Consider the following 25,608-nt stretch of genomic DNA (forward strand, 5'->3'; position numbering starts at 1 on the left):
AAGAGGATGTCAACCACAGAAAGGTAAGCATCTATCCTAAGAATAAGTAATTCACGTGAGTTGAACAGGTCCTTGTGTAAGTCTCCTCCTATCTTCCCACTGAAGTATTTCCTGTCTCCTCGTTGATTAAAAGTTTCTGTTTCATTGTTGTCTCCAAACATGCAACATTTCACAAATGAGGCTTGATTCTGGGCTAATAAAAGGACAGAAAGCAGGCAGAAGAAAAAAAAAGGAAAACCAGAGAAAAGAGAATCTCTGTGTTTATGGAAACGTGGTGACCCTCTTTGTAAAAGATTTGGTGGCCTGGATTTGTCCCATGTCAGCTCTTCCTCTGTACAGCCTGGCAGGGACCTGGAAACCCCAGCCCTGCAGCATCACAGCAAGTAGAGCAGCCTTCAGGGACTTAGACCCCTCTCCCAGAAGCACTCGCTTCCACTGAGCCTTCAGGTCGACCTTGCACCTTCCAAACTCCTTACTTATTCCTATCAGCGGCAGTGGTCTTTGCTGCTTGTAATTGTACCAAAAATGAATATTCCAAGCCAAGTTGCCATGTTCCTAAAAAATTAATGTTTCTAAAGTGAGGTAAGTGAATTTATTTCTACCATCAGCCTTTCAGTGTCATAATAGAATGTTTTTCTTTAAAACAGTATCGTGCTTACTATGGAGCATTTAAAGCGGTCAATGAGGAAAACGGCACCTTTGAAGAAATGGAAGACCTCCGAGCCTTGCGTTTTCTATCTGTAATCTCCATTGTGGACCCTTGGATTTTCATAATTTTCAGAACACCGGTATTTCGGATGTCTTTTCACAAGATTTTCATAAGGCCTCTTATGTACAGAAATTGGTATAACAATTCCTGCCAAACTAACATGGAGTCCAGTCTGTGACAGTGTTTTACCATCCAGTCTCTGGTAAGCTGAGGAATATGTCACATCTTCTGTCAAAGAACCATGATTAAAAAAAAAAAAAAATTTACAATTTAAAAGCTATCTCCCATAACAAAACATCTAAATGTGTTTTCAGAAATATTTGATAACATTTTTAACAATCTGTGGTCACTCTAGTCATGAACCAGTTCAGTCGATTTTTTCATCTTGAGTTATGAACAGCAACTACAATTTCATGTAGTGTAACCAACGTTAACAGTCTTCAAGCGAGGATATTAATTGTTCCAACATTTGGGCGTGGCGTCCCTAATGTTTTAGAGAGAATAATGACACTCCTGGGTGTTTATTTGGATTCCGGTAGAAGCACCATTGTTTACAGTTATGTGATGTGTGTTCTTAAAATTTCTTATCCTATTCATTTCTGGTGAAACCTGATTTGTTTATTTTGTATCCTAATTGCCTGAATTAGAGATGCTCCGCAGAGAAGTGAGGTGGGAAGTGCAGCCAGGTCAGGGTTTGGACAGGCCTTTGCCAGCCACCCTCTGGAATGGTGCTCACTGCTTCATGTGGAGAGGTGGTCCGTAAATAAGTAGACATGAGGCAAGATGTGGCTGTGGTCCCCAGCCTAGAGAAGAAAAACTCGTTTTTATCTTTTGAAGTCTAGTATTCAGGTAGGGATGTCAGTAGGAATCGAAATTTGGGAGTGGGTTACAAAATGTTTCAATTTTTGGAAACTTCATTTTATATGTTTATCATATTGATTGATTCTTTGCAGGAGGGATTTATGTTTCTTTGAAAAACGGTGACATATGACTTCCCAGAGAGTCGTGTTCACTGCGTTTGGCTGTGTGAAGCAGCAGGGCATTTGGCACAGAGACAAGCCCACCCAGGACTCCCCTAACCTCAGTTGAGGATCATGTCAACAACCTTAACATCCACCTATTAACAGCCATATTTTGCTCTTTGTGGGAACTGTAAGATCATATTGAGGTCCCTGAGAGCTATGCTTTCAAAACTGGAGCAGGATGTGGCTCAGATGGAGCACAAGTGAGCACTTTAATCGTATGTTTAAATGTTTACAAAGGTTAGCAACACTATGGCCAGAAGGGAAACGTGGGGGAAATATGGTTGCAGCTAATAAGCCAAACAAAAACCTCTAAATCCAGCTTGTAGGTAAGAACTTGCACTTTTGGTAAAAGAACACTTGGGGGCTGTCAGAGAGGTTTCATCACCTCTGGGGTCCTTTTGTACCCCAACACACTCAGAGACTCCGAGCTGGAAACCTGGCTACATTTGAATAGTCCCAAGATCCCCACTCAGCCATCCCTTCCAAAGACAAGAGTGTTTGTCTGTCTTATTTCCAGTTGAGCAGCAACCCCATTTTTCATCTCTGGTTTATCTCAGAGATGTATTAACCTGGATATATATGTGTGTTTGTTTGTTTTTGGTACAGCAGAACTGTGAAATGACCAAATTAGGAATATACAAGTTGTAATTTGAGAGGATGACTTCATGAAAAATGCACTTGTTCTCAAGTTTAACTTTCATTTGTATATTTAACAGGTAAATACATATGTGTTTTATTTTCAGAGGAGATGCCTCTTTTTTTAAAATTTTTTTTTATGTTTATTTATTTCTGAGACAGAGAGAGACAGAGCATGAGCAGGGAGAGGGGCAGAGAGAGAGGGAGACACAGAATCAGAAGCAGGCTCCAGACTCTGAGCTGTCAGCACAGAGCCCGACGTGGGGCTCGAACTCACAGACCGCGAAATCATGACCTGAGCTGAAGTCAGTCGCTCAACTGACTGAGCCACCCAGGCGCCCCAGGAGATGCCTCTTTTATTGTGCTCTCCTTTTGGAAGGTGTGCTATAATAACTGTCAAGATAATTTGATAAGGTCTTACATGAATCAATAAACATAATTTTATAATATTTTGCAGAGGAAGTTTCTTTAAATGAAAGGAAGAGGTTAGTTTTTTTTTTTTTGAATAAACAGTTGCCAGTTGTATTTCTTTCTCCAGTGGTTTAATAGTGTGAATTTTTATATGCTCTTCTATTAGCATTTATATTAGTCTACACAAGTTTGCATAGCTTTATCCAAGGACTTAGTGATCCTTTCTGTTTAATACAAAGTGTAGATATACCATCATGATGAAATCCAAGTTAAGTTAGAAGTCCATTCTTCAATTATTTTTATTTCTTTTCGTTTATTCATTATGTCATTAAATAAGTCTTAATTGGCACATACATTGTGCCAGGCAATTGGTTAGGTGCTGAGGAAAAGAATACCTAAGACTCAGTCCTGGCCCATGAGTTTTTCATTGTGTAATAGGGGAGACAGTCATGTAAACAGTTACAATAGCATTTAGAAGTCCCAGGAGTAAATGCACACACGGTCCAGTTAGAAAATGAGGTCTGAACTTGGGGTTGGGTGTGAGATCATCAGGAGAACTTCTCCAGGACAAGATGCTTAAATCAAGTGTTGAAAATGAGTAGGAAGTTTGGCTCTGACTGAATGCCGGACGAAGACCCCAAGAGATAGTTCACAGAAGAGGAACTGCATGTGGTTCATAAATGTAGAAAAATTTCCAACCTCATCCAAGAAATGCAAAATTAAAATGAAATTGTCAAGGACTAAACCAAAAAAAAAAAAAAAAACAAAAAACCTGAGTCTCAATAACAGAGAAACTTTTATTAAAAACAAGAGGAACGTGGCTGGTGAGTTTGTAAATTTGACTACCTTTTCTGGATAGCAACCTGACAGCACATATCAAGAACCTAAAAGTGTTCTTTTCTACCATTCTAGTAATTCCACTCTAGAATTGCCTAGAATAAACAGAAGGGCTGTCATGGCGATGTGCTAAACTCTTCTTTGTAACATTATTTATAATCAGGAAAAAATGAAAAGGAAACCATCTAAAGACCAAAACAAGGGTTAAACAAACTTTTCAGATATACTAGAGAGTTCACCTTTGAACGACACAGGTTTGAACTATGCGGGTTCACTTATTTGTGGATTTTTTTTCTCAACAAATATATTGGAAAAAATTTTTGGATGTTTGCAATAACTTGAAAAAAACCTCACAGTTAAACTGTGTAGACTAGAAATACAAAAAAAAATTTAAGAAAAAGTTATTATTGTAAGAATACAGTATGTAACACATATAACATACAAAGTATGTGTTAATTGACTGTTTATGTTATCTGTAAGGCCTCCAGTCAATAGTAGGCTATTGGTAGTTAAGTCCTGGGGGAGTCAAAAGTTACACACAAGTTTTTGACTATAGCTCCAGCTCCTTGTGTTCAAGGATCAATTGTATACACACACACAAACATGAGAATTACGCCATCATAAAAAAAAGATGTTTTCAAATAATTTATAGAAGTTCAGAAGGAATCTTACAATGTAATATTAGATGAAAAAAGCATGATACAGATTTTTAGGTATGACCCATAAATATACATGCATAGAAAATAGTTTGAAAAAATAAAGAATCAGAAGTGTGAACACAGTTAACCTTTTAATATGGACTTTTCCCCATAATTCTTTGCATTTTCCAAGTTTTAAAATAAGGCCATGTTTCTTTTACATAAAATTATTTTTTTACAAAAATAACTAGAAATTGACCAAGCAAACATGGGGGATAGGCATGAAGGAAAAGCTTCCTATTTTTTTTTTAATATTTATTTTTGAGAGAGAGAGAGACACTCTCCTGAGTGCAAGTGGGGGGAGGGGCAGATGGAGGGGGAGACAGGAAATCCTAAGTGGGCTCTGTGCTAACATCACAGTTTCACAGTTTTGTGAACTCGTGAAACACCAGATCATGACTTAAGCTGAAATCAAGTCAGACATTTAAGCAACTGAGCCACCCAGGTGCCTTGGAAGAGCTTTCTAGTCTAAAGGAATAGTATGTGCAAAGCCACACAGTAAAGGAGTGTGGCATGTCCAGGCTTAGTTTGTAGCTCCATTTGGCAGAAGCTTGGGAATTGTGAGCAAAGGTGGCAAAAAAGCTGAAAAGAGAGGCAGGTTTTAAATCATATAGAGTGTTGGGTGCAGTGGTGGAGGGTTGGAGACCTTGAAGCCAGTGTGCAAACAGAGTAGAATATGAGGAAGATCATGCTGGTGCCATGCACTGTGGACGGGACAGATGGGGCACCAGATGGTGTGAGAGAGGGAGTGCTGGGGCCCCAGGCAGTTGTACAGTCTGTGCACTCCACCAGAGCGCTGGCTAAGTGGATGGGTCTGAAATACAGCCCTGGGCCTGCTCACCTGGCTGTGGGCTGCATCAGCTCAGAGGAACGGGCTTTTTATGATCTTTCTACTAGGACAGGGACAAAGACGGTGTATGTGCAGGCCTGGGAGTGTCCTGTTGCCAAGGAGGGAAAGAGGTGAGGAGGAGCTGAACTCAAGCACTGAACTCAAGATGAATCACACAGCTCTTTCATAGGTAGAGCTGACAGGAAGGATTCCAACTTATTCAGTCATGCCTTTTGTTTTGCTTTCAGTGGTGTATCGGGCCATTTTCTGCTTCTTAGTTTCAGGATACTCAAGGGCAAGTTAGGAAAGGGGACAATTCTGAAAAAATTCCCCCCACCCTTTCTTATTACATTCCCAGTTTATCTGGACAGAGGATTGCAGCTACTGATTCCCACAAAGTTTCTGAGCTACCTGTGGATTTTAATTACATACTACCCAGCCAAGTTAATAAAAGGCCACCTGTTAGGACTGTTAATTTAGTTCCAATAATCAGTCAGAGGCTGACTGGGCCAGGTGTTCTTGAAACTTTAGGGGAGAGAGGAGGAATCCCACAAATAATAAGCACTTGCATGACTTCAGACACTCCCTAGCCACACAGCCAGCTTGCTCATTTAACTGAAGGTCTCCGTGCTCCAGGCCACTGCTTGTCAAAGCATGGCCCTGGAGCAGAGCATCAGTACCACCCTGTACTTGTCCAGTCCCACCTCACACTTACTGAATCAGAGTCTCTTGGGGTAGGCCCCAACAAACTATGCTTTAAGATGCTCTTTGGGTGATTCTCATGGGTGGTCAAGTTTGAGAACCACTGCTCCAGGCAACAAGGTAAGGGGGGGTGGGGGGGAAGACAAAATATGCCGAAGACTCCATGATGTTTCTCCTACCTCTGATTCTCAGATCTTTTCAGTTGTGGGTCATCCCTCACACTTGACTCCATTTTATCTGTAATGTTCTTAAGGCTGTTAGAACATTTACATGCAGGCAGCCATCACATACCCTTTCCAGTGCTCACTACTGATGGCGGTGATGAGCCTTTGGCCCCAAAGAGATAGAGGTACTCCCTCAGATATGCTGCTTCTTAGCCTCCTGCAGATGCACCTTGGGGCTAAGGCTGTGAGTTGTTCTGTTGTGAAAGAAAACCAACTAAAGGGCATTCATTCACAGAAATGTTACCAGATTATATGTAAAGGTGGGCTTTCATTTGGGATTAAAAGATATTTTTTAGCTCTCCATAGAATAGAAATCTCCAGTAAAATACGTATAACTATTTTTAAAGTTTTGTAATTTATACTTTTTGAATATTTTAAAAAATACATCATACTCTATCTTCTCTCCTAGGTTTTAAAAGATGTGAGGACTAGATATTTTCCTATTTTTCTCTTTTTTCCCCTAATAACTAACATGTACTATAGAAGGGCTATAAATATGTGTTGAATAAAAGGTGCTCTCTCCCATGATTTCCCCAAAACATAAGTAATATTCAATAAGAGGCTGCTGTAACTTGATCAAAGAGTCCTCTGTATCTGAGAGGAATGTTCTCATTCCAGCATACAAGAATTTTTCTCTTAGGCCATGCAAAGATGAAAATAATAAATGCAGGAAAAAATATTTTTGCTCCATATTTTCCTACTGTCTCAGATTGTGGAAATTAATGTGTTTCAGTTTTATCCAGGGAACAGCAAGCTGTAATTAATAAAATTAACAACATATGGGGCACCTGGGTGGCTCAGTTGGTTGGGCGTGTGACTTCAGCTCAGGTCATGATCTCACAGTTCATGAGTTCAAGCCCCACGTTGGGCTCTGTGCTGACAGCTCAGAGCCTGAACCTTCTTCGGATCCTGTGTCTCCTCTCTCCGTGCCCCTCCACAGCTTGTGCTCGCTCTCTCTCTCTCTCTCTCTCTCTCTCAAAAATCAATAAACGTTACAAAAATTTCTTTAATTTAAATTAAATTAAATTAACAATTAAAAAGTTTATTAGGCAATGTTAAAATTGTAAAAACAATTTTGCCTCACTGGAGTAGAGTGTTTCCTGCCCATCTCTTAATTCCTCTCATGAGTGAGGCTGGATTTGCCAATGTGGCTATTTCCAGTACTGCCTGCGGGTGGAGCAAAGCTGAGCTCACAGATAAAGTGTGGTAAAGTAATTAGGGTTTGCTGTCCCTGCCTTTGCACAACTCTCTAATTTGTTGAAACAAATCACAGGTCTCACCCGATATCAGCTAGGTGAAGATTGAATCTTTCAGACAACTTTTAAATCTGTATGTACTTGGAGTCAGTCCAGTCTTAAAAATTTTTGCAATGAATGGATTCAGAATCCATCATGCTCTGGTTACAGAGCATGGTCAAATATAGGGAGAGTGGGAAATAAAGTTGATTTTTTTTTCTTTTTGCTACTGAATTGCTAAAACCAATGAGAATAAAGCATAGTCAAGTCCAATCTGATAAGAATGTATATTTTAAGTCACCTTAGAGGGCCTTCTACTGATTCTTAATTCATAAGAAGTTCTTAGAATCCAATTGAAAACATAGGACAAATTAGAAGTTAAAAATAATACAACGTAGTGCAAATGTTACTAAGTGCTGCGGTTTATGGCATAGATTTGAACTCATCAAGTCCCAAATCAAAGACAATTGATGTTTAAGATTAGTCTGGTGGCACATTGTATTGACACTAGGTAAACAATGACATTGGTAGCTTGCCAACATCAATTTCTTATCAGTACAAAATAGGATATGAAAACGGTAAGTGCCATGCAACATTACATAATTCATGGTGAATTGGGAAGGACTTCTTTAATTTCTTCCAGTTGAAAGCCCACCCAATTTATCCAATGGATATGAAAATTTGACTAGAAGGGGCACATGCACCCCAATGTTTATAGCAGCACTATCGACAATAGCCAAAGTATGGAAAGAACCCAAATGTCCACTGTCTGGTGAATGGATAAAGAAGATGTGGAATATATACAATGGAATATTATTCAGCAATGAAAAAGAATGATATCTTGCCATTTGCAACAACATGGGTGGAACTGGAGGGTATTATGCTAAGTGAAAAAGATATCATCAGATAAAGATTATCATAAGTCAGAGAAAGATATCGTAAGATTTCACTCATGTGGAATTTAAGAAACAAAACAGATGAACATAGGGGAAGGGAAGCAAAAATAAGATGCAAACAGAGAGGGAAACAAACCATAAAAGATTCTTAAATGCAGAGAACAAACTGAGGGTTGCTGGAGGTGTTGGGGGGGGGATGGGCTAAATGGGTGATGGGCATTAAGGAGAGCACTTACTGGGATGAGTACTGGGTGTTCTGTGTAAGTGATGAATCACTAAATTCTATTCCTGAAATAATTATTATACTATATGTTAACTAACTTGGATTTAAATTTTTAAAAAACTGGAAAAAAAATAAAAATAAAGTCCATCCAGGGAATTCTAAATTAAAAAGACAAAGTGCAGTCAATGATTTACTAATCCAAAATAAAATGACCCCAAAAAGCTAAAATGGGACCAAAAATATATCTTTAAAATGTGAATGAAAGTAATATCAGGCAAAATAGAATTTAAGGCAATAAAAGTTTTAAATGGTTAAGTGGTTAAAAAGTCTACTTGGGGCTGTAAATTACAATCAGTAGTGAATACCTTACAGCCTGGACTTATTCTGATAAAATAATATGACAATGAAAATACAAAGAAAAAAGCACTGGAAACATGAGAAATGAAAAAAAATCACTAATTTTTTGGAGTAATTTTTTGGCATGGATGATTTTCATGCCTCCCCCCCCCCCCATCAAAGGTAGATCAAATAGACAAAAAGACATTTGTTTAAATATATCTATATTTCTGGTGCCACATAACTCAAAACTCGGATTTATATTCATTAGGAAGAGTGTATTTAGGTTGGTCTGTTTTTAAGCATCGGCTCTGATACAGACTTAAAATTCACTTTTGGGGTCTTAAGAAAGATAAAAATTGGTTCTCCAGAGCCGCTAAAACAGGTTCAACAAGAAGCTTGTGTGACTGTGGAAGAGACATGCCTTATGTAAAGCAGTGTTGTGGGCAGAGAAAACGAACAGTGTTTCAAACATGAGGGCTAAACTCAGTCCTAGGGAATAGAATCTCCAGGGGCTCCAGGGTGACTCAGTCAGTTAAGTGTCCGACTTCGGCTCAGGTCCGTGATCTCACAGTCTGTGAGTCGGAGCCCTGTGTTGGGCTCTGTGCTACAGCTCAGAGCCTGGAGCCTGCTTCAGACTCTGTGTCTCCGCCCCTCCCCCACTAGTGCTCGCTCGCGCTCTCTCTCCCTCAAAAATAAAATAAACATTAAAAAAAAGTTTTTTTTTTTAAAGAATCTCTGATGGTTAGATGTTAGTTTGTAATTTAGCTGCTTTGTGATCTGTATACTGGGCAAAATTCTGTATACTGTGATCCAGGATGAGTATCAGTCGGGATTTTTTTTTGTTGAATAATGGTTGGCGATTCTCCAAAGCAACAGGGGACAAGCCAACTGGTGATTTATATCATTGGAATGGCAGCTTCTGATAGAGCTGCCAGTGATCCCTGTCTTGGTGTATATGCTTTTGTGTAATCTCTTCCCCTCAAGTATGAGCTGGACCTAAAAACTTGCTTCTAATGAATAGAATACAGCGAAAAACATCTGGGATGTTACACTCTGGATTAGGTGACAAAAAAGACTGGCTTCTGCCTTGCTTGCTTGCTCTAATGGAAGCCAGCTGCCATGCTGTGAGAGGCTCACAAGGCAAAAAACTGAGGGAGGTCACCCAGCCAACAGCCAGCAAGTTGCTGACGCCCTCAGCCCTCAGCCCACAAGGAAGTGAATCCTGCAATCACGTGAGCATTGCTGGAAGTGGAGCCTTTGGAGTCCAGCCTTGAGGTAGTTACAGCCACAGAAACATCTTGACTACAGCCTTGTGAGAGACCCAGAGGACCCAGCCATGCCGTACCCAGATTCCTGACCCACGGAAACTGTGAGAAAAAGTGTTTTGTTTTGTTTTTTTTTAAGCTGCTAAATTTGGGAGTAATTTTTTTCAGCATAGATAACTCATACAATCGTTACTGTTCAATTAATGGATATCTAATTACATAAAAATCCATAGCATATTTTACAGATAAATGTGATACATGGAATAGCTACAAGTCTTGATATATTAGGTATAAGGAAAATCTCAACAAATGTAAGAAAGGAGAAATTAATGAGCTCTTCTCTGGTAGGTTTTAAGTTGCAACAAAAAAAAAACCTCTTTACTTGGAAGTGTTTCTTCTTTTGCATATGATACATGCTAAATGGTGCATAAACATGCACATACAATTTAAATAATAATTATAAAATGAATATCCATGGAGACACCGTGCAGGTCAAGAAATAGAACATTGCTGGTACCAGAAGCCCCCTGTGTGCCTTTCCCTGATCACAGCTCCAAAAGTAAACACTATTCTGCCTTTGGAGATGACCATGTTTTGGCTTTTCTTTATTTTAGCACCTATGTGTGTATCATAATACATGTACCCTTTTGCATCTTTCTCTCTAGCTTAGCAATATGTCTCAGGTGCAGAGGTGAGGACGGGGATTCAGGTGTATGTGATTTGTGGAGCTCGTGCGCTCAGGAGAAAGGCAGTGAAGGAAGCAGGACAGGGAGAGGAGCTAAGCAAGGACGAGGTGTCAGCTTCAACCTGATCCCCAAGGGAGCTCTGGAAGATGGAAAAGGCCAGAGTGTTGGTCCCGCTGGGATACTTGGGACAGCATGTCATAAAATGTCTTCGGCCAGGGTGTACTGGCGATACCCTTTTGGCCAAGGACGATTGTCCAGAGCAGGGGCCAACTGCAAGCTATTAGCAACCAATACAGGAGCTGAGGGATACAGCTCTGGCCTGGGACAGGGGATCTGGACAGCACCCACTATATATTCTGTTTGAGATTCAGCTTTGCTGTATTTGTAGCTGCAATTCATACATTTTTGTGGCCAAATAGTATTCTATCGTATGACTGTATCATATGTTGTCAGTGAACTTTTGGGTTTCCGGATCTACCTATTACAAATAGTGCCTCTTTGACTATTCCTATCATGTATTGTGTTGGATACATTGCATTGGCACATACCTAGGAGTGGGACGGCAGGGTTACAGGGTATGTGCATCTTTGATTTTGCTATATTGTAAAATTGTTTTCCAACTCACGCCACCAGCAGCATTGTTTGGTAGCTTCCATTGCTATACTTGTACTTTTGGACTTGATAGGTTTTAGCCAGTCTGGTGAGTTTGTAAATGGTATCTCATTGAGGTTTCAACATGTTTTCCTTCTTGATAATAATGATGGACACATTTTCATACATTTATTGGTTCTTTGGAAGTTCTCTTCTTCTAAAGCTTTTAATCAAGTTTTTTGCCTAGATTTTTTTATAAAATGTCTGTCTTATTGATTTGAAGATGTCTGACCACTTTGTCAGTTCTGTGTGTTGCAAAAATCTTCCCTTCTATAATCCCTCTTTCAGTCTCTTTATGCTGACTTAAAAAAATTTTTTTTTAATGTTTATATATTTTTTAGAGAGACAGACAGACAATGAAAGCAGGGGAGGGGCAGAGAGAGACACACACGATCCAAAGCAGGCTCCAGGCTCTGAGCTGTCAGCACAGAGCCTGATGTGGGGCTTGAACCCACAAACCCTGAGATCGTGACCTGAGCTGAAGTTGGAAGCTTAACAGACTGAGCCACCCAGGCACCTCTTAGTGAATAGAAGTTTTCATTTTATTTGAATGTAGTATACTAAGCTTTTATTTCATGGTTAAGATTTTAATGTCTTATTTGAGAATTTTTTTTCCTAACCTGGAATTGTTTTTCTATGTTATGTATCTTTCTATGGAAAGATTTTTCTATGTTATTTTACATAAGCTTTATAGTTTTGTCCTTTACTCTTGGATTTTAATCAATCTGTAATTTATTTTGTGCATGGTATGATGCAGATAACTAATTTTGTATTTTTACCATGTAAATAACCCAGTTGTCTCCAAATGAACTTTTTACTGAAAAGTGCTCTCTCCTCATTGATATTAAATGTCATCACTGTCACATAGCACATTTCCAGATTCGTATGCCCACTTGTAGTCTCTGTACTATTACATTGGCCTGTTGTCTTAGTTACTTAGTAGTTTTATCATACCTGGTACATTCAGTCCTCCCACCTAGTTTTTGGTGGGGTTTTTTGTTTGCTTTTTTTTTTTTTGAGAGCACAAGCAGGAGAAGGGCAGAGAGGGAGACACAGAATCGGAAGCAAGTTCCAGGCTTTGAGCTGTTAGCACAGAGCCCGATGGAGGGCTCAAACTCACCAACCGTGAGATCATGATCTGAACCGAAGTCAGAGCTCAACCAACTGAGCCACCCAGGCGCCCCCACCTGGTTCTTTTTGAAGTGGGCCCTGTTAACCTTACTGCTTTGTGTTTCCATAAATTTTTTTTTTAAGTTTATTTATTTATTTTGAGAGAGACAGTGAGCAAGACAGGAGGGGCAGAGAGAGAGGGAGAGAGAGAATCTGTGCTATCAACATGGAGCCTGGAGGGGCTTGAACTCACAGACTGCAAGATCATGACCTGAGCTGAAACCGAGTCAGATACTTAACCAGCTGAGCCACCCAGGTGCCCCTCCATATAAATTTTTAAATAAGCTTGCCAAGTTCCACCAAAAACAAATAAACAAAAAAACTGTTTGTTTTTTTTTAATCAGGATTGTACTGGCTGGATCTATTGACTAAATTGGTTTATCTCCCAATTTACTTAGGTTTCCTCCTTAATTCCTTATCAAGGTTTTAACTTTTATTAAAGTACAATACACATAAGAGAAGTGTGCAGACTATGAGTAGATGAGGGAATGAATTTTCACAAAGTAAACACACCTAAGTAACCAGCTCTCAGACCCAGAAACAGAATACCATCAGAATCTCAGATCCTTGCTGTATGGAAGTGTTGAATCACTAAATTGTACAGCTGAAACTTATATTACCCTGTATGTTAACTGACTGGAATTTAAAAAAAAAAAGAAAAGAAAGAAATGCAAATTTGGGGGCCAGATCCCAGAACTACTGAATCAAACTTGTGGTGGTAGATTCTGACAACCTGTGTCTTAACAACCTCTCCAGGGATTTTTTTTTTTTTCAATTAGAGTATAGTTGAAGCACAATGTTATATTAGTTTCAGGTGTATAGCAGTGATTTATCTTCTTTATACCTTATGCTGTGTTCACCACCAGTGTGGCTACCCTCTGTCGCCATACAACACTCTGACAATACCATTCGTGGACCATATTTCCTGTTCTGTGTCTTTTATTCCTGTGACAGGAATGCACGCCAGAGTTTGAGAAACCTGGCTTTTACTCTTCCCTTGGGAAGGCAGATGTCCATGAAGGATAGTCCGTGCTGAATCTGGAGTGGCATTTGTAGGGAAGCAATGACGCTTTCAGAGAGTATGTGCTGTAATTTGGTTCTATTTACAAAGGAGGCCAGCGCCAAGCACGCTTTCATTAATGATTATGTATGGGGGAGAGTAGCATCAATCACGCAGTGCTGGCAAAGGGGGGGCTGGTGAGTCTTGATTTCCTACAGGGCCCTGCATCTTCAGAACAGTTGCTGTAACATTTTATACCATGGGCAGAGAGTAATCCACTTCCTCTTATTCAAGTGACAAGCATTTTTGGATTCTTTGATTTCAGTAGATCCATAAAGATGGAAAGAAAACCTATTTAGGATACACAAGAGAGTATAGTCAAATGATAATGCTAATTCTTTGGATTCTGGGGTGTGTTAAAGGCTGAAATGATGGGCCCAAAATATAAGTGTTTCCAAAAATCTCTTCAAATACGGGATGGCCAAACTGTGTATATCATTGTATTATTTATGGCCCCAAGTTGCAGAAATAAGTAATAAAATTAACTTAGCATTTGCTGATCAAAAAAATAGAAAAGAAAAAGAATCTCAGGCCCTCAAAAATCCTTTTTTTAGCTACTAACTAGACCCGTATTGAGTAACCACTTTCTTGACTTCTAATATCCTATATTGTATTAACTTTCTCTACTTTTGAACTTCATATAAATAGAATCAGTGTATACTTGGCATTTTTCACTCACCATTATGCTTATGAAATCCATCCACATTGTTCAGATAGTTTTGTTTGTCCTCATCGTTACAGTGTGTAGTGCTCCAAGTATGAATTTACTACAATAGATTAATTCATTCTGTTGTAGATGGACATTTGAGTTGTTTCTAATTGGGCTATTACAGATGATGATAAACATTCTGGTACACACATCTTTGGGGAACGTATGCATGCATTTCTGTTAAGGATATAACTGTGAACATAATTGCCAGGTCGTAAGGTTTTATCCTTAGTAAATACTGCCAAGCAGTCTTCCAAAATGGAGTGTATCTATTTATACTTCTACAACAGTATTTGAACATTCTGGTCAAGTCACACGTTCATCAGCACTTCATATTGTCTATTTCAATTTAGCCGTTCTGGGATTACATAACAGTATCATATTGTGGTTTTAATTTGCATATTCCTGATATGCACCTTTTCATATGTTTGTTGGCCTTTGGCTATCCCTTTGTAAAGGATCTGTTCAAATCTTTTCCCATTTGTAAAAGGTTACCTGCCTTTTGCTTATTGATTTTTTTTTAATTTTTTTTTTTAACGTTTATTTATTTTTGAGACAGAGACAGAGCATGAATGGGGGAGGGTCAGAGAGAGAGGGAGACACAGAATCCGAAACAGGCTCCAGGCTCTGAGCGGTCAGTACAGAGCCCGACGCGGGGCTCGAACTCACAGACTGAGAGATCATGACCTGAGCTGAAGTTGGACGCCTAACTGACTGAGCCACCCAGGCGCCCCTGCTTATTGATTTTTGAGAATTTCATCATCTGAATCTTTTAAGTTCTTGAGTTTTGTGCTTTGGCTTGAGTGGGGCAAAATTTTGTATAGTGTGGAAATTCTAGTAAATCCAAATCTATCTGGTTCCTAGAATTCAAAATGAGAAGCTAGATAATGAAGGATACCTGAAGCCATTGTAGGTGTGTTTCTGGTTCCTCATTTCCCGGTGAGTTTGATGTTATGCTAAGTGCTCTTATTTCTGAGATTCTCTGACACCTAATATGGCAGTGCCTTCCTCCAGAGAGGAACTGCATTTGCGAGGCACCCGGGGTCAGTCCAGGATTACTGTAAACCAATTCAGGGCATAAGGCTTTTTTAGACCATTTGGATGAGGTGAATTGGGGTTACAAATACAATCACTACCAGCATGTGGTTATAAGTTCCCTAGGATAGGATTTTCTTTTCTTTACTCCCTCTGCACTGTTCAGCATCAAAGGATTTTATTTTTCTTACAGTCTCCTGGGGGTGGGGATTAGACAGGGAAAACCTAGGTTTACTTCTGGTTCATTCCTAACCTGAGGAAATAGCCCTTTGAGATCCTAGCATTATGGGGGAAGGTTTCTTATTACACTCTCCATCTTTGCCAGAATCTAAATTTGAATTTCTGAACTTGTGGGCCCTGAAAGCCCATAAAAAATAAAAACCAACTTTCTTTAGTTGGCAGAGGTCCTCAGAGGCAAAAACAACATCAGTGTTCTGCTTTTCCCTCTAAATCTCCATTTTCATTTAGATTTTGGCCTGATAAAGCATGACTATCTTATCTTTTTCATGCTTTCCAGACTTTTGAAATCTTTGCACATTTTTTAGTTATTTTCAACTGGAGGGTTAGTCTGAAGAGTCTAGCCTAATACGTTATCCAAAATAAGACATCTTTTAAGTTTTCAGGCTATCAAACAATTATGGAAACAGTGAAAATCTCTTAAATGAGATAACTAAAAGAGGTTAGTAAATATTTAAAACAAAATCAATTAATGTAAATATATATATATATATATATATATATATATATATATATATGATGTAGTCGATTCTGTATTTTAGAGGTAAATCTGTAGCAAAAAATACTTTTTTAAAAAATGTTTATTTAGTTATTTTGAGAGGAGGGAGGGACAAAGAGCGAGAGAGAATCCCAAGCAGGCTCTGCACTGTCAGTGCAGACACCCAATGTGGGGCTCGAACCCATGAACCATGAGATCATGACCTGAGCTGAGATCAAGAAGCGCATGCTTAACCAATTGTGCCACCCAGGCACCCCAACAAATACTTTTAATATTTTTTAAAAAAAGAAAGGGATTACATTATTTGAAATTTTCTAAAAAGAACATAGACCCTAAGCAAAACGAGGTTAAAAATGATAAAGATAAATAAAGGATGAAAAAATGTATGTAAGTAAACTAAAAAAACTGATTCTTTGGCAGTGGGGAGAGGGATAAGAAAGACTTAACTAATTAACTGGGGAAATAGCACAACACAAAATTAAAGATAAAGGAGATATGACCCTGACACAAATTTGCAATTGTAGGCAGCTACCTGCAGCCATCACTTTCCAAGTCTCACTGTCAGAGCCCCCGGCTGGGGCGGGGGGCAGGGGGAGGTTGAGAGGGAGAAGGCACTTGAGAAGAGCAGCTGGAGATGAAATCAGGAGGGTCCAGACCTCTCTCCATCTGAGGCAGGCAGAGCAGGCCCGTTTATACTGATACCTAGACTTGACAGAAACACTACACAGAAGAGATAAGTATTACAGATTGCATCCGGAGTCTCTAAGACCACCCTTAGTTTTGAGGATTCTCTACAAGGACTCACAAGACTCAACATATAGTTGAGGTCTTGGCTATGATTTGTTACAGCGAAAGGACACAAAGCAACATCAGCAATGGGAGAAAGCATGTGGAGTGAAGTCCAGAGATAATCAGGTACCCCCTTCCTAGAGTCCTCTGCAATGGAGTCACATAAAAGTACTTAATTCCTCCAGCAAAGAATTGTGACAATACCTGTGAAATGTTGTCCTCCAGACACACTCATTAGGGACTCAGTGTCCAGGCATTTTATTGGGGGTTGGTCACGTAGGCAGCCTCTGCCTGGAACATACCAAAATGTCAGACCCCTAGAAGGAAAGCATTCTGTTTGTACGGCCTATGCACGGTAAGTGACTCTTATCACTTAGGGAATGGTGGGAACCCTCCCCAAGTCCAAGTTCCCAGATCCAACCACACACCAACTTTGCAAGCTGGCCTTTCCAAGAAAGCTGCCTCAGACCTGCTATATTAAGTCTTCTTTACACAAAACTTTATAAGAAAAACATCATTCTTACTTGATATTATTGTATTTCTAGAAAATATGAAAGAATCATCTGGTAAACCAATAAATGAATAAGGGTTTATAAATATAGCTTAATAAAAATAAGTAAAAATCAATAACATTTTAATAATACCAGCAGCAACCTATATAAAAACAGACAAACCCCCACAAAAGGTCCTGTTTGCAATGGCAACTAAAACACACATAATGCCTGGGAATAACTTTAACAAGGTATGTGGTGATGCCTGAAGAAGAAAATACAAATTATATTAAAAATATAAAGTAAGACTTGGAAAATTAACCAGATGTTTATTCCTGGTCAGGAAAACTGGATATGAAAATAACTGTGTCTGAATTAATTTGTGGATTTAATGTAACCCCAATCAAAATCTCTACTGCTTTGAGTTCCTTCTTTAAAAGAAAATATTTTTTGCCTATATTGATAAAACGATCCTAAAGTTTACTTGGAAAATAAAAAGGGAAGAAAATTCTGGGAAAAAAAAAAAGTTGTGGGAGGGTTAGTTGTGTTTTAATCATCTTACAAAGATATGGTAATCAAAACAATGTGATATTTGTACAAAGTATAAGCTAGATCAGCAAAACAGGTCCAAATATAGATCTTACTATATGAATGCCAAAGAATGCATCATAAGGCAATGAGGAAGAGAAAAATTAGTCAATATATGATACGTAAATGTTTAACAATTTGAAACTAGGCCCTAATTTATTTTTAAAGAAATCCAACATGTCCTGTCTTTAAACACTATCACTTTATCTTTTTTAAATTATTTATTTAAATTTTAGCTAATATACAGCGCAAGATCGGTTTCAGGAGAATTCTTTTTGTCACTTTAAATGGCCATTATGTACTACCTAATTAAAGCCAAGATAAGTGTGGCTTTGTAAAGGATTTACCGTTTACAGTATTCGATGCTACTTCTGTATATCCAAAAAGGAACTAAAATAAAAGTGCTGACAAGCCTGGGGAAAATACCATGAAAGGATAATATCTTTGTTATAAAATGAAGATCTATCTTGACATGAGGCAGAAGCTGTAGTAGAAAGTAACCTGTCCAAGGTCAGGTGGGCTTGGGTAAGCTATTTAGCTTTTCTGAGACTCGATTTCCTTCTTCCTTGCAGGGTGTGACAAGGGTTAAAAATATATGTAAAATGGCTAGCACAGTATTTGCAGTATTACGGTTGCTCAACAAATGATAGCTACAGTTAGTGGAGGCAGTGATAGTGGTCAGAACAGTAAGAGCTCATGGAGTGAGAACACATGAAGTCGTCAAAAGACAAATGCTTAAAGAATGTGAACAGAGAATTCTCAAAAGAGGAAATAAAACTCTTAAGCTTGGAAAAATGCTCAACCTCACCAAAAGTCAAAGCAATGCAAATCAAAACAATGAGATAACATTTTTTGGTCTACTAAATTATGAAAACATTTCAATAACAGGAGTACCCAGGGCTGGGAGTGTTTCCTGGAACTGGTATTTTCATATATTGCTGATAATATACAAATTGGCCCAGTCCTCTTAGGAAGCGATGTGGAAATATGTACCATCATTTCAAAAAAAGATCATATTGTTTGATTCCGTGATTTCACTTCTGAGAGTCAGTCCTAGAACAGAATCGCAAACATGGAAATGCTACGTGCATAAAGAAGTTATGTGTAGTTGTTATGGAATAATGGAAACAACCTAGCTGTCCAGCAATGGGAGGAATGATTGGGATTTACTCATAGGGGGTGGTGATTACACTGGTGCTACATAAAAAATAGAGTAAGAGAGAAAAACAGGATGCAACATTTTCTGTGTATGGTTTAGCAGACAAAATTGGAAGGACATATTTCAAGTTGGAAATCGGATTTACATTAAAGTGGCCTGTTTATTGGGGCACCTGGGTGGCTCTGTTGGCTGAGCATCTGACTCTTGATTTCGGCTTCAGTCATGATCCCAGGGTTTGTCAGATCAAACTCCGCATCCCACATCAGCCTCTGTGCTGACAGTGTGGAGCCTGCTTGGAATTCTCTCTTTCTCTCTCTCTCTCTCTGTCCCTCTGCCCCTCTCCTTGGCACTCGTGCTCTCTCTCTCTCTCTCTCTCTCTCTCTCTCTCTCTCTCTCTCTCTAACATTTTTTTAAAAAGTGGTATGATTATGGAAAATTACGACTTTTATAATTTGAAAATTATAGTTAATTGAAACTAGGTTTTCCTGCCTATTTCCAAATGGGTTCTTTCTCTTTTAAATGACACCAGAATTTAATTTCAAAACCCTTGACAAACGCTGACTGACCTGTTTTTTTATATTGCTCCTCTAGAGGGGGCACAAGTACTTAAAATACATTATAACCATCCTTGCCTAGGTTACAATAGTCCAGAATTTTAGAGCTCAAAGGACTTCAAAGATAATCTAGGTGTTTTCTGTAATGTTAGGGATATACAGAAGGCACTCTCTAGCTATGAAACATTTATTTTCTGTTATTAGTGCTGCTTTTACATGACAAAGGCTTTCTTGCATAGTGTACAGAATCTTGTTGAGTGGCAGTTCCCAATGCAGAGGAAGATGGTAACGGGAGAAAAATCAAGGATGCAAACTATTCTCAAAGCCCTAATATTACTGACAGAGAATTATAATCTAAGAACTATAGCCTGGAATATTTTTTATTCCAAAAAAGTAATTCTGTCAGCTCATTTAATGGTTTTGCTTTTTGTTTTTATTTTTGGTATCCTGGTAAGACTGGGCTCCACAGAGCACCAAGAAAAGGAGAGAATTTGGGGCTTTGGTGGGTGGTTAATTTGACTAGTGGCCTATCTAGGCAGGTAAGGTCTGATCAAGGGTCCTGGGACCTGAAATGTCTCTCCTGCTATGCCAGTTGCAAGGAGCTGGATTTAGCTTTGAACACTCCTCAGGTTACATCTGGCTCTGTAGCTCTGAGTTCATTCTATACTTTCTCGTCTGTTTGTTGGATTTAAATTTCAGAAATCCTGGGGAATCTGGGTGGCTCAGTGAGTTAAGTGTCTGACTGTTGGTTTGGGCTCAGGTCATGACCTCACAGTTCATGCATTCAAGCCCCTTATCAGGCTCCTCACGGACACTACGGACCCTGCTTGGGATTCTCTCACTCTCCCCCTCTCTCTGCCCCTCCCCTGCTCATGAATTCTCTCTCTCTCTAAAAATAAATAAATAAACTTTTAAAAAGTAAATAAATAAATAAATTGCAAAAATCCTAATTAAGATGCATAATCTCTCGGGACACCTGGGTGGCTCAGTCTGTTGAGCGTCTGACTTTGGCTCAGGTCATGATCTCAAGGTTTGTGGGTTTGAGCCTCATGTCGGGCTCTATGCTGACAGCTCAGATCCTGAAGCCTGCTTCATATTCTGTGTCTCCCTCTCTCTCTGCCCCTCCCCTGCTCACTCTCTGCCTCTCTCTTTCTCTCTCAAAAATAAGTAAACATTAAAAAAAATTTTTTAAAAAGATGCATAATCTCTTATAACCCAGTTTTGCCTCAAAACCATTTGGAACCAAGAACAAAATGAAGAGCCTTCCTATACCTAGACAACAACAAAGGCATCAGAAGATGGGGGTGGTAGGAGCTGGAGAACTTTTCTGAGGAGGTGAAAATCTCCTCAGGTAACATGACAAAACCTAGTAGCTCTCCAGGCCCCCAGACAGAGGAGCGGCAGATAGGACTCCTTCTCATGGAATCCAGAGGGAGAAATGGCCTGTAAAACTCTTCTATTTGGTGATAGCTTGCTCATGATTCTTATTCCCTTTGTTGAATTCGGTGTGATAGATGAAATAAAAGGCCACGATCCTAGACTTCTATCCCAGCTGTGGACCTGTTACCAAAAATGGAGGTGCTGTGCCTCGCCACCTGCCCATAGGCACCCCCTCACCCATCTTCTTTGCCCTTTCAGCCTCCTAGTAATAATAATAATAATAATAATAATAATAATAATAATAATAAAAGGATATTTACATCATAGAAGGTTATCTCCCCAAAACAGAAGCAAAACTAAGATAACACCATATTCCTACCACCAAGAATTACCATTATTAATGCTTCAGTCTATGGTCTTCCAGATTTGTGTGTGTGTGTGTGTGTGTGTGTATGTATGTATGACCAAAATGAGACTGTTATCTTCTGACTGTTTTGCTATCTGCTTATTTTACTTAAGGTTTCCCAACTTTCCATATCAGCACATTTTCATCTTGTCTAACACCTACTCCAGATTCAAATTCCACAGTTTGCTCCCAAATGACCTTTATAGTTCATTTGTCCAAATGACAGCCCAACTGGGGACCGTGCTTTGCATCTGGTCATTGTGTCCCTTAAGTCTCTGAATCTAGCACAGTCCCTATCTTTTCTTTCGATGACTCTTACTTGTTGAAGAGACCCAGTCAGTTGTCCCCTCTGTGAGTTTGTCTGCTTGCCACGCTGTCCCACCATTCAACTTGTTCTTCAAGCCCTGATCTGAAAGCTAGATGGATTCAAGTTTTTATTTTAGCTAGAATATAGTAATTGATATTGTACTTCATGCTGCAGTTTTATCATGTCAGAGAAAATATATTATCAATATATGTTATTACATATTTTACACATGAACATTATTATAACATATGAACTGGTTGCTACCCTATCCCCTGGGTTAGGGTAAGAGTTTGAGCCCTTTATTGAACATTTAATACCTTTGTACGCCTTGGAATAATAAAATGACATCTGTGGTATTACTTTTGTCCTTATACGAATGTCTGGTTCCCAGCAATCATACACCTAAGTGTATGATTAAATTTTTTTAAATGTTTTTATTTATTTTTGAAGGAGAGAGAGAAACAGAGCATGAGCGGGGGAGGAACAGAGAGAGAGGGAGACACAGAATTCGAAGCAGGCTCCAGGTTCTAAGCTGTCAACACAGAGCCTGATGCGGCGCTTGAACTCACGAACTGTGAGATCATAACCTGAGCTGAAGTCGGGAGCTTAACTGACTGAGCCACCCAGGTGCCCCCACCTAAGTGTTTTCATAGCAAATGAACATCTTTTTCAAAATCAATAATTTTAATAAAGGGGACAGTGATGATTTTCTGATCTTGTCATTCCTTCTACATTCTTGGCTAGCATTCTTCTGTGAAATAGAATTTTTCCTTCATCAGTTGGGGCTATTTGGTTTCTCAAAAGATATATTTATTACAGGAAAAGTTGGATAACTACTTGAGTATCTTTAGTTACCAATTGTCAAAGTAAGAAGGCAATGTATAAGCCCTCTCAAATGATGACTTATGAGTTCTCTTTTTCTCTTTTTAAAATCTTTATATAAACACATGAATTTTATCAAATCCACTAAATAATTATGCTCTTTCATGTTCAATTGTTGCAACTTTGGGCAGTGGCTGGGCTCCCTATTTTGACATATTTTTTTAACTTCAGTTTTACAGATGGTATTACTTCCTCTAGGCTCTATCCTAGTCCTCACTTTATGCTTAGTATTTTTTGCCAATGTTCTTCTCTGTCATTAATTATTATTCTTATTTTTAATGTTTATTTACTTTTGAGAGAGAGAGAGACAGAGTGTGAGCAGGGGAGGAGCAGAGAGAGAGGGAGACAGAATCCAAAGAGGCTCCAGGCTCTGAGCTGTCAGCACAGAGCCCAATGCGGGGCTTGAGCTCATGAACCATGAGATCATGACCTGAGGTGAAGTCAGACTCTCAACCGAGTCACCCAGGCACCCCATCTGTCATTAATTTAGGCAACATTCTTTATTACATAGCTGTGTTTTGACTCATATAAACAATTTTTTACCTTTGCCCACTTAACAATTCATAATCATAACATATTTCTCTCTGGCCTGCCAAATCAGTAAGTTTTTGGCCATTATCTGTATCCTTTTATTTAAAAAAAATTTTTTTAATGTTTATTCAGTTTTGAGACAGAGACAAAGTGCAAGCAGGGGAGGATCAGAGAGAGAGGGAGACACAGAATCCCAAGCAGGCTCCAGGCTCCCAGCCGTCAGCACAGAGCCCGATGTGGGGCTCGAACTCACGAACCGCGAGATCATGACCAGAGCTGAAGTCGGATGCCCAACCGACTGAGCCACCCAGGTGCCCCATCTGCATAACTTAAAAAATTGTGTTGCTGCTGTCTCTTCTCCTGTTGTCTTTGTCTTCAGAGAGAGGGCAGGAGCCCGGGCAGGATGGGTTTTATATACCAAGCTGAAGAATTTAGACTTTGACCTGAGGCAGTGAGAAGACACGGAGTAGGGGAGTGTAATGATCACATCTCCTCTTCGGAATCAGGCTACAGTTTGGAGAACAGAACCGAGGTGAGCAGGACCAGGGCCTGGAAAACCAGTTAGGAAGCTTCCTAACCTTCAGTCTAACCAGATAAGCAGATAACCAGATGTAAGAAAGTGCAAGTGGATATAGAAGGGGACAGATCAGAAAAGGGTCCAAACAGGCTTTGTGATTATTTACATATAGAGGTCAATGGAGAGGGAAGAGGCAAAGATGACCCCAGGTTTCTGGCTTAAGCAACTGCATGGGCAATGACGCCATTCATTGAGAGGGAGATCAATGGGCTGCAAAACCAGCTGGATGGGGAGGATGGAATGCCGCCCTTACAAACGACAAGTTTCACCACAGCCTATTCTAATATAAGCAACCACTTTCCCAGTAAATGCACTTTCCCATTCTAGAAGGTAATTACATATTATTTCCACTTGAAAATGCAAACACTTCTTCATCCTTCTCTTTCGGACAACTTCCTTGTCCTTCTAGCTGATTCCACTGATGTACTTGCGTCTCTGTCCACACACCCTGACTTCCATCCAGCCTCAGTGGAAGAAATGTGCCTGCTCTCCTTTATGACATGCCTCTGCTTGCATCCTAAATCCTGCTCCTCTCAAGATTCTTAAGCTGTTTCACTGGCAATTGCCGATTTTCTCTTTTGTATCATCTTTTTCTCTCTCTCTACGTGCGATTTCCATCTATATAGTATCACCCATTTTAGATAGAAGACTTCTCTTGACCCCATCACCCCTCTGCTACCACTGAATTTCTCAGCACGCCTCGTAGCTCTCCAGACTCATCCAAGATGTTGTCTTCACTGCTGTTCCCCTTCTCACCTATGGTTCTCTCCCCATCCTCCCCCCACACTCCTCTTAGGCCAGGTTTTTCTCCCCACAACTCCACTAAAAGTGCTCTCAGCAGAGTCACCCCTCCTGCAAAAGTCAGTTCCTGCTTCTCTGCACTCATCATATTAGACTTCTCAGCAGCACTGGTCCAGCCTACCAGGTCCTCTTTATTCATTCAACACATAATCTTTGAGTGCTTACTATATGCCAGGCACAGTTCTAATCCTTGGGACACACCAGTGAAGTAAAGGGACAAAGATCCCTTCCCTCCCTAGGAACTGGTAGTCTATCAGAGGGAGGTGCTTAACAAGAAAAACCCAATAGATAACTAAATTATGTGATATACTGAAATAAATAAATGCTATGGAAAAGAGAAAACAAGTCAGCAGTGATCTTATGAATTTTCCTTTAAAACAATTATGACTATAACAGAACACACCCCCTGTGACAACAATATTTAATATCAAATCACAGGATATGTCAATATATCCCCACATAATGAAAATGAGTCACATTTTCTTTTCTTTTAAGGTTATTTATTTGAGAGACAGAGTGTGAGCAGGGGAGGGGCAAAGAAAGAACCCCAAGCAGTTGTCAGCACAGAGCCCTACATGGGGCTCGAACTCACAAACCGTTAAGATCATGACCTGAGCCCAAACCAAGAGTTGGCGCTTAACCAACTGAGCCACCCAGGTGCCCCATGAATCACATTTTCCTCTTATATCCTTCTTGAGTCAGTTTCTCCCTCCTACTTCTGGATTTGATGTGAGAAGACAGCAGAAAAGAAAAAGTAGAAACAAGGGAGAAGGGAGAGTGGGGAGATGGTACTTCATAGTTTGTGATACTATGTGTTGGGTACTGGGTGCAGGGATCAGAAATGGAAGTGTCCAGACCTCCAGGGCATAAGATGACTCATTTGTCACTTCTTTTTAAAATTATGTCAAATTAACACTACTTTCTAGTAGTGGCAGAACTCAAAGTATGATAGCATGGTCAAGGAGTAGAATTTTCTATGGGTAATGCTTTTGGTTTCATTTTTTATTGTTTCTAATATTAGAGAGACTGGGGAGAGAGAGAGAGTGAGCGAGAGAGAGCACAAGTGA

At 39.5% G+C, this 25,608-nt stretch overlaps 1 protein-coding gene across 2 annotated transcripts in view; it reads left to right on the plus strand.

Moving 5' to 3' along the window:
* Nucleotides 1–25,608, plus strand: part of PTGDR (prostaglandin D2 receptor) — a 60,727-nt gene that overhangs the window by 12,618 nt on the left and 22,501 nt on the right. Inside the window, exon 2 of one of the 2 annotated variants that reach the window (XM_060619842.3) lies at nucleotides 648–911. In XM_060619842.3, coding sequence (XP_060475825.1) covers nucleotides 648–887 — 240 coding nt within the window. In that variant the 3' untranslated portion in view covers nucleotides 888–911. Of the gene's footprint in view, nucleotides 1–647; nucleotide 25,608 lie in introns of those variants that run through there. The other variant, XM_078448249.2, reaches the window with a different exon arrangement.

Source organism: Panthera onca, chromosome B3 (assembly GCF_046562875.1).
Source record: "Panthera onca isolate mPanOnc1 chromosome B3, mPanOnc1 haplotype 2, whole genome shotgun sequence".
Classification (NCBI taxonomy): Eukaryota; Metazoa; Chordata; class Mammalia; order Carnivora; family Felidae; genus Panthera; species Panthera onca.